Source organism: Pleurodeles waltl, chromosome 3_1 (assembly GCF_031143425.1).
Source record: "Pleurodeles waltl isolate 20211129_DDA chromosome 3_1, aPleWal1.hap1.20221129, whole genome shotgun sequence".
Classification (NCBI taxonomy): Eukaryota; Metazoa; Chordata; class Amphibia; order Caudata; family Salamandridae; genus Pleurodeles; species Pleurodeles waltl.
Genome location: NC_090440.1, coordinates 243,171,265 through 243,187,080, shown reverse-complemented (window position 1 = coordinate 243,187,080; position 15,816 = coordinate 243,171,265). Strand labels below are relative to the sequence as shown.

Here is a 15,816-nt window from a genome sequence, read left to right as displayed (position 1 = left end):
CCATTTTATTTTGTATGCTTTTGTGAGGATTGATGCATGCCAACTGGGTCACGTGCCCTGACAAAGCAAGCCGTGCTATATAATGGATTTTGAATACAACATACCCTAAGTGTTCCACACACCTATTTTAATAATTAAGATTCCCAAACTGTGTCACAGGGGCAATTAGTCTTCCAAATCTGTTACATCCTGCATTATTATCTGCCAGTGTATAAGGTCTTCTTATATAAATGCTGGATATCTCTCTCTCTCTCTCTCTCTCTCTCTCTCTCTCTCTCTATATATATATATATATATATATATATATATATATATATACTGAATCACCAAATTGGCCACAAGAACGGCGTGCACTGACTGCCAGTGCTAGTGTTGGGGATTGGCCACCTCCCCATGTAGATTGCTCACCAAGAAGAAGACACTGCACTCGCGGGAGATTCAATTTGACCTTTTAATAGCAAAAAATATCTGCGTTTTGTCTCCCACCACCACCTACGCGTTTCAACTTTCGTCTTGATCACGGTGGTTTAGTATAGTTATATTAACACTACTAAGTTATTCCATACCAAGGCATTGTGGGAGTTGTTGTCTGTGAATCATGGCATTAGCATAATGTTCATTGAAACAACATCATGGAGTGTAATTTTCTGTACCGGCATATATATATATATATATATATATATATACACAGATATACATACATATACAGATATACATACATATACACATACGCTTATCTATTAGGTCTTCTTCATATATATATTCAGGTCTGATGCCGGATTTGCAATCCATCAACAGTCAATCCCATTTTACATAATAATGAGCAAATTCTGCATCCTTTTTGCATACTTTAATTTAAATCCCAAAAGCAGTACTTCCCGCAGGCACGCCTCTGGGAATAAATTTAAAGACAACTTTGTTCATTCTTAAATGTTCGGTTTTTCCAGCACTGTTCTACAAGTGGACAGGGCCAAATCGTGTTTCTATATTACATGTTCAGCTCCACATTTAGAGCATTTTGATTGTTTACGTGGGTATATTCTATGTAATATGTATGGAGGTATATAAGTTATATGTGCCCTATGTTATACATGTTAATATATTATAATTTACAAGGCAAAACTGGAGTTTCTAAGTGTCTTTTTTGCTATCCAGTGTGCCCTCTACCATTTTTTGTGTCTAGTTTTCTCATGATAAGTAATTCTTCCCTGTGTATACAATTTATGATGATCCATGCAGGAAAATGCCCCCTCATGTATAGTCACCCGCAATTTTTCTGGACTGATCCTGCTGGATTTTTGACTCTGCACACACACTAGATGCAGTGTATGTGCTCTGAACCCCGAAAACCCATGCCTAATAGAGGGCAGGATCACTTTCTAGCATTCCTGTCACATTAGCTTTGAGTAACTGCGTATGTACCGTGGATTGTGGGCAGAAATTTCAACTAGGTGGCAGACCTATAGTTGGACTGCTCCATGCCACTACTGGCAGCTTCACCCACACTCAAGCTTGCTCACAATCTTACCTCCTGGATTGATAATTGGGGGCTGGTGGATGTCTACTGCACTAGGAACCCTGGATGTAAAGAATACTCTTGATTCCCCAGTCTATGACTTGCATGTAAGTCTAGACGCAGTACTTTGCTCCCGCAGGCTTGCTGGCAGAGTCACCAACTTTAAGTACTTGTGCCACATGCTTTCGGACCGTAACACCCAACTACTGAAGTTGCACTGGGGCTCAAGGGTGGCCCCGATTCCATATGGAAGATGCCGGTGCAATTCCTGCAAGACACAATGTTTTCAGATCCACTGGAGGACATAATAAAGGAATACATGCAAGTTAATCTCCGCACTACTGATTCTATGAGCACTGAGTGGGAAGCCTTAAATGTAGTGGTTAGAGGACACTGTTTGAACAAGGTTTGAGCTAGCTCACAGCTAGGGAATTGGACAGTGTGCTGGAACACCCTCAACTGGTGTCTAGAAATACAAGATTTAGATTTTCAAAATTCAATTACTTACATACCTCATACATTAAATGTTATCTCTGGTACAGATGACAAACATTGTCCCAGGTGTGCTCTTAGGGATGCAGATTTTCTCCACATGGAGTAAGTGTGCCTGGTGATGACAGCCTTCTGGCAGGCAGATGCTCGAGAATGGGAATAGTGGTGAACAGCTTGGGTAGACATATACTTGGGATATAGCTCTTGGGGTTGTACACGGCACTAAAATCTGGAAGAGTTGGCTTCCAATTCCTAGCCCCAGCCTTAGTGCTCTCTAAAGGAGCTATAGCAATACACTGGAGCTCCTCAGCAGGCCCTCCCCGGTATAGATGGAAGGAAGAGGACAAGAAGTGTAAGGCGGCAAAGGCCATTGCCCTTTATATAGAGGAACAACAGAGGCAGAACAAGCACTCAATTGCAGGTATGCAGGATGACCATGTCACCCTGTTCACCGAAACGCTGGACTGAATGGAGCTGCTGAAAGGGCCTTTTGCACAATGGGACAAGGGAGGGCATCCATGGCCCTCAACCAATCAAAAGGGAGTCGGGTTCAGATCCCTGAACCCAGAGTGGCAGAGATGGGCACCCTTCTGGTGTCTACTGTGGCAAGACAAACGATCCCGGAGAAACCAGTGGGAACCCCTGCGGAGAATTCTCTTTTCGTTAATGGGGTACCTGGTGCTAAATCATTTGTAGCCACCTGATACTGGGTCTCGTGAGTAGCAGTTACCTTGCTGTCATCTGAGTCATCCACTAAGCGAAGGTTTTGTGTCTGTCCATGGCTGTCCATTCCTCCAGGGGTCCCTCTGCCACCAAGCCAGTGGAAGAGATGGGATGCGGGCCTGCCAGAGGCTGCGCCACCGGGTGCAGGGATCGGGTATAATACCTTGCAGGTTAGAAAGGGACCAGATGGCCGGAACGGGCACCAGCGGTGGCGCCTGGAGACAGGAAGCTGGTCAGTGGCTTGAGGAAGGAGCCCACTTTTTAAAAGTTATTTTTTGCATGAGCAAAATGCGCTTCTCTGCCAGTGTTCAGTGTCACCTGACTGTTAATGGCTACTCCATGGTGAAATGTGTGTTGCTCTGACAACAGAGAAAGGGCTTAGGTGTGGGGAGATGTCTTCCCTCCCTAAAAAGGATGGCCACGTGAGCTGTGTCCAGGAACTCAAACAACATTAAAGGGTGCCTACCCTGTCACAGGCAGTTTACACCTGGGGCCTTCCCCCTTTTGTAATCCTGCTAGACAGCCAGGCAATCCCAAACGGAGGGGCTTCCCAGAAACTGATTTTGAGTGACCACAGGGGAGGGTTTGCCTATTATCGTAGCCACTCCTCTAGATGGGCACAGAGAGCCCAGCATAGGATAAGAAAGGTACTACCATGTTAGTTTTAGGTAAAGAGGGGCAATGTGGCACTGTTTACAGTAGAACACTCAGAAGGTCCTACAAAGGTGGTTAGTCAACCTTGTTAATTTTTCGTCCATTTCTTAGCGAGTGGCCAGAAGTTTCCCTAACCCAGCGGCTGTCACTGGGCATAAATGCGGCATACCCCCATACTCTTTTCAGAACACCCCTGGACCTATGGCAGACAGAAGGACTGCACCTGTTGTTGTGATCTGTAAGGACATACTAAGGCCTAAACCTGCTCCCACTTGTACCCTAGACTGAGTATCTGGCCCTTAAACAAGCACCAGAGCATACTCTTCCTGCCTATCCCTAAAAAATGCGTCTTAGAAACTTTTCCAAGAATTTTCTCCTGGAGAGTCAACAGAAGACTGGTATCAACCTGCAGAGTCAATCTGATAGAGGTGCAATGCAGCTAGGCCAAAGTTTCAGATTGCTCCCACTCAGAGCTTTTCCACAGTGGCAAATTGGTTTCAGCAGGATGTTGCAGAGAAGGTATTCAGCCTTGTGGAGCACTGTTTGGCTACAGCTTGCAGCCTTGCCCCATTAGAAGAATTAGCGCTCTAAGAAAGTGAGTGAAGGTACAAATCTTCACTTGGTGAAGGCACCAAAAGTATCCAACCAACTAGGGGCCTTCATTGGGTGTGAATTTTGAATTTCGAACACTTAAAACTTTCCAGCTAAAAGTCAAAGGTTTCACAGAGACTTCGTATGATGGCAATCTGGTTTTGTGAAACCTATCTTGGCCACAGCATGTTGCCTAGTCCTGCTGCATTTCAGAAGGTAAAACCTCCAACTGCGACAAACCTGTCCTTTAAACCTTACCCTTGTCCCAGTGTAGAGTAACCAGTTGCCCGTGGTTGTGTTTTTGTTTCTATTTTTATCAAAAACTTTAAATCTCTAGTTCCCCTTATTGGATGTTTGTTGTTTTAGTGTCATTTTGTTGATTTACACATTTTCTTAAGTTAAGTCTGCCTGTTCTGTGACATAGCTATCTGGGGTTGAGCTTAGGTTTAATTTACTGAAACCTTTACTGGACCTAACAAGGATAGTGGCATAATGAATAGTGCCACTGGTAAGGTTACTGTCTTTGGCCAGACTGGTGCTACCAGACTGATTTGTACTTCTTCCCCTCTGAACCTTCCTGAGCACCTCTGGGAAGAGGAGAATTAGAGGGAATATATTCCAAACATCCACTGACCCCCTGATGGACAGAATTTTTCATGCAATACCAATTTGAATATATCTGGACTTCAGAAGGACACCAGGCAACAATATTCCCACTTACCACTTCTGTTCGCCCTATTCAAAGAATTAGAACAAAGAGTAAAGATTACCCGATGTCCCGAATAAGCCTTCTATACTAATTATCCTTCGTTACTAGCGGCCTTCAAACAGGAAACTGAGTCTTTGGGAAAACAATGATTTTGTGGTTAGGAAGGATCAATACTATTAAAATAAATATTCTTCTGAGGCTTTGAAGAGTGTTCCAGGCACTCACTGTTCGTGTAGATAGATCTTACTTAAATCACATTCAACAGCTTCTGACTCCGTATGGAGGGATAAGAGCCCTAGACTTCCTCAAAAGCTCCAGATTCATGTGAGAGATAAAGGCAGGCTTGATCTGCCTAGTTTTCCCCAGTACTATGCTGTGTTGCAATTGAGAGTAGCTGTAAAATGGTCAAGGCAGAATCTGAAAGAAATTGGATCCATATGGATAGGTCACTAGTACGCAGGCCTTCATGGGATTTAATATTATCTGAAAAGAAGTATAGTACTAACTACTATCCAAGTACACCAGTCAGAACTTGTGGGTTTGGGATAGGTTTGTTGAGATCAAAGGTTTTAAAAAGTATCCCTCACCCTTCACTTCAATCCACTTTAAGGGAGACTTTAACCCTACATTAGAAAGTCAGGTGTTCAACACCAGGGGGTGCAGAATGATATCAAATGTACTGCAATTATTCTCCTAAAACATTTGTACAATGCAAAATAGAATTTCACATTAACAAACAGGAGAGTCTGCATTATACGCAAATTAGCCACTGGATCACTCATTTGCACATCCAGCAAGCAGCTAACTGTGACAGGACGACTCTCGAAACAATTTTTCATTAAACTAAGCCACCAGGGGCAGTATTTGAAACCTATGTTGAGTACTAGTTTCACATGAAGCTATGCAATCATGGAAACATAACAAGCAAGGGGAATGGCTACTGGGTAGACACTTCTCAAATGAGCAGTGGGAAGGACTAAGCAAAGGCATACAACCATCATCCAAATCCATAGGAGGTAGTGAAATTCATTACAAATTGCGGTATAGCTGGTACCACTCCCCCCACCTTTAATGAAGCTTCCTTAATGCAAATTCTATATGCTAGAGGAGCTGTGGAGCTATCGGAGATTTGCTGCACATATGGCGGCAGTGTCCAGAGATCTCTTCTTTCTTGGAAGGGTAGTCCAATACTTTATCAGATTCTGGCAGTCCCAGAGGCAACAGTCCATGGCCTGAAACTATATGCTTTTAAGCCTACAGCTAAACATGAGTGGTAAATGGTATTGAAGAGTCTGTGGGTGGCAAAACTGAACATTGCATATAATTGGAAGAAAAAGGAAAGACCACTGCTTTCTCAGTGGTTCCACAGAATCTGGTCAATCCTAGAGCCCGAACAGCTAAACAGTAATTGGTCAAACTTACATTTTCAGGCTACATTTGAGCTGGTAAACAAGATTGTGTATCGAAGGGTTCCAAATATCTAGCTTCCACATGATAGAGAGCAGTGGGACTTTTGAAGGGATTTGTTGGTATCATACTTACTTGTGTTGACGCTGCCAAAGTATTTGTAAGAAATAGATGGTACTGGAATAGTAGACAAGAAAAATTGCAAAGTTTACACTGAATGTTATGGGAAGGACTGCTTTATTCCCTCTATGGATGGGGCTGGGACTCCGATTGTTGTCTTTGGGGAGGGTTACTCTGTGTAGTGTTATTTTGCTCTTAAGCCGATTCCCAATGTAGTCAATCCTTCATATATAGGTAGCATGTTTCTTGAAAATGGCATGGGCTAATGAGAATTTATTGTTGCAACACGATCTCCACAAAAAATGTATTAAAATGAATTAATCAAAACAGAAAGCTGGCAGTTGAGCATTGGTCCTGTATTCAAAAATATCCAACAATGGCCTCCTTAAAATGCCTGTCAGAGTCCAGAACACTTTTTGATGAAGCTAGAAAGTTCTGGACAATCACAACTGTGACTTCTCTGTAATCACATGTTACACCCCGGCAAATATACTGCATACTGAGTGCTCAGGTGAGTCTCCGTCCACAGCACCAAGGAATTAAAACAATGTAGAGTGAGACTTTGCATTCCCCTGACTGTTTACGTATGCTTTTGTGGCCTGGTTGTCCAACCTGAACAATACATCATTTCACTGTAGGTATGGACCAAATGCCCTGAATGCCACAGAAACTGCTATAACTCTTTGATTATTGAGTTGCTTAAACTGAAGTACAACACACAAAATATGTATTGGGTCTGCATGAGGCAGGCTATTACAAGGACACCTTAACCCTCTTTAAGCCTCTGAGAGAATGAAAGACAGTAGGACAAGAAAATCTGTTTTAAGGTCAAAATTCAGGTCCTTGAGAACAAAATCAAAGCCACGATTCAAATGACTACATTTAAGAAAAAACTGGAGGAAGTGAACAAGATGATGAATGAATTAAACAGTTTAAGGATATGAAGATCACTGAACTCAAAATGATATCTCTTGCTTTTGCCATGAGACGTTTTACCCATATTTAAAAGATGGTTTTAAGACTCATGTTAATACCAGAGGTAAGAGGAGGTGGAAGGGTTGAAGAGCATACACTGACTAATAGGCATCACATTCTGAGCAGTAGCACTGAATCAACAACCAACCCCAGACTGAATTAGGTCCCCTTATATCAGAGGACAACAGGGACGCAGCTCCAGAACTGGCCCTACATTTCCTGGGCAACAATTAAGTTACCCCGCATCTCTGTTCCGATCACCGTCCTTTTCTGGCTCACCTATGTTTCCTTTTTTAGGACAAGGCTCCAGAAGACCAAAAGGCAGAAGAAGAGGATCCCAACAAGTTCATTAGAGTCCCCCACCAACTTCCATCTGACCAGGAGAGGAGCATGACCAAAGAGCCAACACGGTCAGTAAGTCACGAGACTAACTGATCGTGAACTTGAGTAATTACTGTCTCAGAAGAATCAACTGATCTCAAAAAAGGATTGAGCTTTGTACCAACATACATAGAGGATGATTTTACAATCAAAGAAATTACTCCGTTCTTTAGGAAGATACGACTTAGATTTTTCTAAAATTTGGCCCCCTGATAAGGATATAGAAATCCAACTTCAACCGTCTAGTGAGTCCTATATCACCTGAAGTCCTAACCTTTGAGATGGCTATTCTTAAAGAGCACGATAATTCCAAGACAGCCCAGAGAAGAGTCTTTAAACAAGAAATTGTAAGGAAACTGGGGACAGGCTCCACCATCAAATTGAACCAGATGACAGGAACTGGGGTGGGGCATTGTTATTCTGGGCTCAACTACTTACCAGGGTAAATACCTTCGGCAATTAGAACACAAGGTGTTACCCAGCCCTGGGACAAGATTTGACTAAGAAGTTACAGAAGAGGATTCATTATTTTGTAGAGAAAGTGAAGGACCATGATGGATTAATGTGGAGAAGAATTCCTTCTTGTGAAGAACCCAAAAATCCCATACTTTTACATTTTACCAAACATTAATAAACCTCAGCGAACTCCTCTTGGTAGACCGGCTGTCACAAACTGGCTCTTTCCTTGGGCCTCTATGCCAATTCACTCACTTTTTTTCCTGAGACCTCTAGTTGTGAAGATGCCATCTTACCACCTGGATATCAAACATATTCTCAAAGTACTCCAAGAGGTCACCTTTGATCCAGAATGAGATGTTTTGATGAGCCTGGATGGAGAATCACTCCATACATATACCCTGCAGGATGATACATTGAGGACAGTTGAGATGTTGCTGAGCAAACATTTACCAGACTCTAGCACTCTGATTATATTTATCATGAAGTGCGCTCAACTTGCCATGAAAGAAAACTTTTTCCAGTTTGAGTAACATCTATATCGCCAGGTGTCTGGGGCTTTGATGGGCAGTACATTTGCCCCCAGTATAGCAAACTGTACATGCACCATTTCAAATGCATCCATATCTACTCCACACAGAATCCCTACCTCAATCACTTAGAAAATATGGAAACGTTACACTGTTGACGTTTGTCATTTAGGAGTCTAGCGGAGAAATGACAAATTATTTTTTACAGTGGCTCAATGACAGGAATCCTTCTCTAAGATTCACTAGTGAATACAGCACAGAATGGCTCCATTTTCTGGATCTCTTACTCTATCCTGAGGACGGATGGATACACTCTGAATTGTACAGGAACCAATGGCAAGGAACTCTATTACGATGATAGTTACAATTATAGCATCCTTGCATGACAATCTAGCTGTGGGCCAGTTCTTGAGAATTAGGCGCAACTGTTTGGAATTAACCAACTTCAAGAAATGTGCTGCGGCTTTCAGTAGACAACTGACGAACAGGCAGTACCCTACACACCTGATTCAACAAGGTTCTAAGTCGGCACATAACAACAGAAATGGCAAATTAGAAGTTCATCAATGACCCTCCCGCCAAGTGAACGCCCGATCTTAGTTACTACCTTTTGCATTTTTTCTTCCTCCATTCAAAAGTCAACTGGAAAATATTAAACACAGAATCCATGAACATCGACCACCCCACCCCAATGTTTGCTTTCTAAAATGATCACAATTTGAAAAATTATCTGGTTCACACTAGACCACAAATGGAGACTAAGTACACAAGAGATCCTGTGATCTCTTCCCAAAGTGAAAGGGCATTTCCCCTGCGAACTTGTGTTATATGTCAGTTTACAAAACAGATTACAGAACTTGACCTTGGATTGTAAACTGCAGGGGTACTGAAACGTTTCAGCCATTGCAATAGCAGTGGCCAGGTACATATGATTATATGCCCCTGCAGACGTCGTCGCATTAGCATGACAATGAGGAAAGTAAGGATCAGGATTTCAGAGCACCAGAGTGCCATCTGGTGCAAACCTAACAACACAAGACTGGCTCATCACTATCTTGAAGCTGGTCACAGTGATAGTGGTGTTTAGTCGATAAACCACAATGGTTAGTCGCTGGCCTTGAGGACAGAACATCCTGAATGAAAAAGAGCAACAGTGGGTTTTTAGGCTGAAGACCCACATTAGAGGCCTCAACAATGACACACTATGGAATATTTTTATCTGTGTGCTCCTGAGCTGGTCCTTGTGCCTGCTTTTTAGTAGTCATCTTTTTTCCAAGTTACCCTCTAGTTGGTATTCCTTATGTTTTTTTTTTTTTTGAGGTAACTATTGGAGACCTCTTTAATTTAAGTTATACATCACTATTTCACTACCTACAAAACTGACTTTATAGTGTGGGTCATGTTTTATACATTTGATTGAGAATAAAGCTGTACCCCACTGATTCCTAGCGCTTTTTTGCTAAACTGGTCAGGATATTTGGCAAAAAGAAAAAAAAACTGTCGCCCTTTAGGGTCATACACTTTTCCCGATCACTTGCTTTATGTGAATGTCAACTTCAATATGGGGCAAGTTGGGTCAGCGATAACACAATAACTGAGTGGTTTATATTAAACTTCCCTTTTTTTGAGTAATCCGCTATGAGTGCCTTGGGACTACAACTCCCAGCATTCCTGGCACGGTTCTATGGAGATTACATCATTTGGTGTCCCGCAAGCCTGTGTGTGAAATACGGGTTGGAACAGAATGGGGCCGCTCCTCGCCATGAACAGATTAGCTCAGAAGGTAGAGTACCCACAAGGAGATATGTCACCTGCCCGTGCTCTTCATTGTTTTTGTTATTTTGATGTGCTCTTGTGTGTGACGAGTTTCCCTAACAAAATCACCGTCTTTGAAAGGGTGCTGCATGTGAGTAATTTTAATTAGTCTGATTAGCTGGCTTTACAATGTTAATAAGGTCATATGTTTATATGGATGTGCTGTTGCACACTATATTTCCATTGGAATTGAGATTTACACGCATCTTCCTTGGGCGTTATGTTTTTCATCCATGCCCATGTCTATCTGTGTTTTGGAGAGTTCAGACTGACATACCCAGATATTGCAGGTAAGTTTGTGTTGTCCTCCACTTATCACAGTGGGGTGCTGCCTCTTTTGGCTCCACTATAATGGGCATTGTGATGCCACATTATTTTGACAATTTAAGAACAACACGTACATTCGTTTTGAGGATTGTTCCTTACTACCGATATTTTTTTTCTTCATTTTCCAGATACTGGCAACACTGGTCAAGCCACAATATGTGTAGATGAGTCTGCATTTGCCGTTCGAGTTATATCACCGTGTGTGCAGAATTGTAAGGTTTTTGAATATAGGTACTGACGAATGCCATACACCTTGCTGTTTGGTCATTAGGAATGGTAGAAACATTTTGACCCTATTATCACAGGGTGAAGTCATATCCCTTGTCTCTGCTATTTTAATTGTATCCATCAGGGACAGTCATTAAAGTTTCAATAATGTCCACTGAGAAGCATTTTTAAATCTCTTTTCACTACAGTCTGCTTACCATCACCTATGCCACAAAGTTCACATTGTGATATCTCTATAGGGAGCTTCTCTCAAATTCTGTGAGAGTTGTAGCCCACACCGCTAACATATGCTAGGGGTGTGAGGAGGAGCCCAATCACAAAGCATGCCACCTTTGGGTGGGTGATGATTTTTGATCCCTAAAACAGATTTTCTTCTTACTTTGTTTCTTTCTCTCACATTATAGAGGATTAGGGTACCACTGTAACAGATGGCCTTGTGCAGACCCTGTGTGTATTTTGTGTGTTGTGTTATTTGATGAGAGTTATGCAGTTGGGGGTGGGGGGTCTATACGTGCTCCCTCTTGGTCCTCATTGTGTGAGCGTCGCTTACACTGAAGCCTTTCTGCCCTGCTTTTCAATATTCCTAATCTAGATGGCTGTCATCTGATGTTATGATTATTGGAAGGGTGGGTAACAGAGGCACTTCCTTAAATAAGTGATTGTCCACCATGTTCCAACTCTTCTCCTTTCTAAGCGCATCCGTTACTGGAACTAATTCTGTCACATCCCGACTGGTTGGAGTTCAATGTACCAGCAGATGTTGGATTAGATGGTTCAGATGTAAACGAGCCCAAACAACCACAGCTGTGGTCGCCAACAAGAATCCATGAACATTTAGGAAGTTTTCTTGAGTTCTGTAATGTGCTCCTAACAGTCTGAAGGCATGGCAGGGGAGCTGGCCTTTCTCTCTGCAGGAACATATTCCACATATCTGTGCAAAAATTTGCTCCTAAGAGATGGCAAACCTGATCTAGTAGCAGGTGAGATTTCATACACTTCAGAAGAAAACCGAAGGTCAGGAATGTTGTGCAAACCCTTGTCTTTAACAGAGAAGAACAGATTTTCTAGTCATATAGGTCCAGAAAAATTAAAATTATGTTTTTTTAATTGTAAATATGCAACTCCTGGAACTAATAATTTCATGAATACCTTGAGCACAACCAATAGGTCGAGAGGTAGGACTTTATACTGGAAGTTAACTTCGCCCACAACCATGTGAAGATGTTTGTGAGAAGATGGATTCGCCAGGACATGAAAATAGGCATCCTAAAGACCCAGGCTATTCACAAAATCTATGGACTGAAACTGCTTACAGTGAAACAATTTTGAATGTTATTTATGTTACAAACAGATTTACCCCTTTCAGGTGCAAACTAAATCTCAACTGTCTTGATGGTTGTCTCCTTGGGAACAACATCTAATACATTCCCAAACATTCTTATCACTGTTGTGATTTTTCTTCTAGCCCCGTTTAGAGAGCCCCTCTCTTGGAATGATCCCTAGGCAGAAATATTTGGCAAAATAATGCCCTAAGGAAGAACTTTTAATTCTAATTGATAATGTTCTGAAATTGCCTGTGACCCCAACTGGTCTTGGATAAGGTTTCTTCAGTACTCAGCAAAATGGAGCAACTAACCTCCATTAGAATATCAGCTCAATCAGACTTTGGGTGGTTGGGAAAGCATATTTTGGGTGACTCGTCAATTTTTCTGAGAGGGCACCCCATCCCCCAACCAGAGGTGCACCCACAAAAGGGCAGTCTTTGAGTTTGTGATATTTATTGTTGATGGCAAGGAAAGCATTGCAATTACTTATTTTCCTCTGCAGGCTGATCAACTCAGTGACCAGTCACCTTATATTTCAATTGTTTGGCCTCCTCGTCTTGCAGACCCTTCTTTGTCTCCACCTCTGCCTTTATTTCTAGTACTGTCAAGCAGCCAACCAACCAACCAACAGCAAAGTATCTGCTGAATGAATAGCAAAGCAGGCTTCTTTATAGAGTATGCCAGACTGGAGGTGGCTTAGGGTTATTCAGTTGATGTTACCGTGAGAGAAATAGGCCATCTACAATGTTGCATTCAGCATACACCAACTTCTATGTACATACACATCAGACTTTGAAAGTCCTGTAGGACCATGCAAAGGAAGGAATTGCATTAGGCAAATGTTGGTACCAATAAAAGGTGGCTCTCTTATTCCACCGACTCCAGGTATGTTTATAAACTTGCCCCACAATGCTGGTTGTGGGCGTACTTTATTTACACACCGTGGGGGTAATAGCTTTATGGTAGGAAATAACCCCTTATAAAATAGTGAGGCAGTCACATACTATACAAGTGTTTAGCTAGAGGACACTAACATTAGTCAGATATAAGCAAACATCAGAGCAAAGTGAGAGTGGATCTACATCACAAACCGAATTCCCAGACACTAACAGCGGAGGTGTTCAGTCAGACCAGTCCAAGCTACACTGGCTTTCATTGGGCTCGTGATCTGTGCGGTTATTTGAATATTTGCCCATATCACTATATCGTAGCAGAATGATTATAGTTCGCTGATCATTTGATGGTCCACAGCAGCTCTAGTACTCTTTGGGAGCTACAAAAACAATACATTCTATGTACGTCGCCAAAACGTACGGGATACAAAACTAGGCCGTTCGTTCGTACATGCTAAGATTTTAGAGCGGGGGAATGGGGCATCTGTAAGAAAGAAAAAAACAAAAAAAATGTATTTCCCCTGTAGACTTCGTAAGCTATTTTTTACATTAAAAAATGGGGAGTCTCCCGCATGTACCGGGTCTATTGGCAGGTATGTTCATTCGCGATCAGACCCTTTATAATATTGGATCAAGAGGCGCGTCTTGTTCAATAAGCACGGAAGAGTGGGTTCAACCTTCTACTTCTTGCGAGAAGTGTACATCTAGCTCACCCCAAAACTCGCAAAGCTCTCGGTCCACACTTTGAGAAAACCATGCCGTGCCACCGCTGAACATGAGCTCATCTGAAACGAGAGACTAGAAGCGACAGTAACTGTAAACAAAGAACCGGACGGAAGTTGCTACGTTTTTGTGGGAGAATCTTGCCCCGGAAAGAGTATTCGCTAGGACGTGGGGACGTTCCTGCAGTATCTAATGTTAGTTCCAAGTGAACACAGAAGAAAAATACGTCACTTGGCCGACTAATTAGACAAGGTTGCCTACGCACTCCGCCCGGCGTTCTCTATTTTCTGCGTAGCTCCCGCTTTTTTAAAACCGCGTAAAAAATGGAAGCACGCGCCCTTACATTTTTTTGTCTTCTGGTTGGTGCAGGTAAGTAGAAGTCGGCCCTAGTGCGTTCCTGTCCTGTCGGTTGTTATGGTGAGGTAATACATGTGGAACGAAATAACTGGTCAGTTAGAGGCGCCATTTAGAACTACATTTGTGTGCTTGTCCACTGGCAATTTATTTTCTCAAGTTGGGTACAGGCACAAGAAACAAGCATTTGCAACGCAGTAAGTCTCGCATTTGCTCGAGTTAAATCTGTTAGCGTTGTAAATTCCTAATTGGACTTTTCTTGCCACTGAAATTGAAAATGAAAAGTAAAACTGTTGACTTCCCAAGTCAAAAAGGAAGATCTTCCTGGAGTCATTCTGAAGTCATCTGATGACTTCAGCTGGGCTATTCCTGTAATTATCTGCTGAAGTCATCCCAAGCCATCCTGAAGTATGTGTATAGGGCGAAATATTTAAATGAGATGACTCCAGAGTCATCACAACAACTACTCCAGGATGATGCTTTGATTACTCCCTTGGAAAACGTGAGATTATCTCTAACTACTACAGGATGACTGCATGACAACTAGGGGATGACATCAGATTACTTCACGATGACTCCTTGACATCTCAGGGATGTAAGCAGATTACTTCACAATGACTCCATGACAACTAGGGGATGAGAGCAAATTACTTAATGATGACTCCATGATAACTAGGGGATGACAGCAGATTACTTCACAATGACTCCATGACAACTAGGGGATGGGAGCAGATTACTTAATGATGATCCCATGACAACTAGGGGTGAAAGGAGCAGATTACTTCATGACTACTTCAGGATGTATTTGTATTACTACAGAATAAATTAATGAGTACTTCAGGGTGTGGTTTCATTGCTTCAAGGTGACTCCGTGAGGACTTTTGGATATGTTTTTTTCTACTCCTAACAGAATCCAAGATGATTGCTTTAAGTAATTCTCAGTGTTAGGTTTCTCTCCAACTGAAGCGTACTGTTATGCATAAACATACAAGGCCTGAATTAGTTCATGTCAGAAACCAACCTGACATACTGTTGCTGTAAAATTACAATTCCACCAAGTGTATGCAGATTTCAATGGGGAATAACATGCTTTTAAGTGTGGTTTGAAATGTCAGCCCCATTTCAAGTTGCATAGTTAGCAGCAGCTTTCAGTGGAGTAAAATAGAATCACTGCAATTCTAAATGAAGTCACATCACTTTAGACTAAACTGAAATAATCATGTTAAATGAATGGAATTTCACATACTGCTTAACAACATGGTTTTTTGCACTTATAACATTTCTTTACAGGGGCCAGAGAGAACTAAATATCTTTAGCATACTTATCTCAATCTTAATAACCATCCCCTCTTTTTGTTCTTGTTGGCTGACTGTGACCAGTGATGGGTAAATGGTAATTACAGTGGGAGAACATTGAGAAGCCATGGGTGAAAGGGTGTGAATAAGCATTGTTAGTGGATATCAAATCACTTCTGAATTCTGCCAGTAGTTAATACTCTCAGTCTGTTGTGAATAGCTATGGATGAGGGGCTGGTCAACTGACTTACAGGTTTCTGGGGTTAAGTGAGTTTCTGGGGTGTAGTAAGATATGTGAAAA

At 42.1% G+C, this 15,816-nt stretch overlaps 1 protein-coding gene across 1 annotated transcript in view; it reads right to left on the bottom strand.

Moving 5' to 3' along the window:
* TERB2 (telomere repeat binding bouquet formation protein 2) overlaps positions 1 to 13,957 on the bottom strand; it is a 166,993-nt gene extending 153,036 nt beyond the window's left edge. The window contains exon 1 of the mRNA XM_069221249.1: positions 13,856 to 13,957. Within this exon, the coding sequence (XP_069077350.1) occupies positions 13,856 to 13,919 (64 nt within the window). The 5' untranslated portion in view covers positions 13,920 to 13,957. The remainder of the gene's footprint in view (positions 1 to 13,855) is intronic.
* Between the last annotated feature and the right edge of the window lie 1,859 nt (positions 13,958 to 15,816).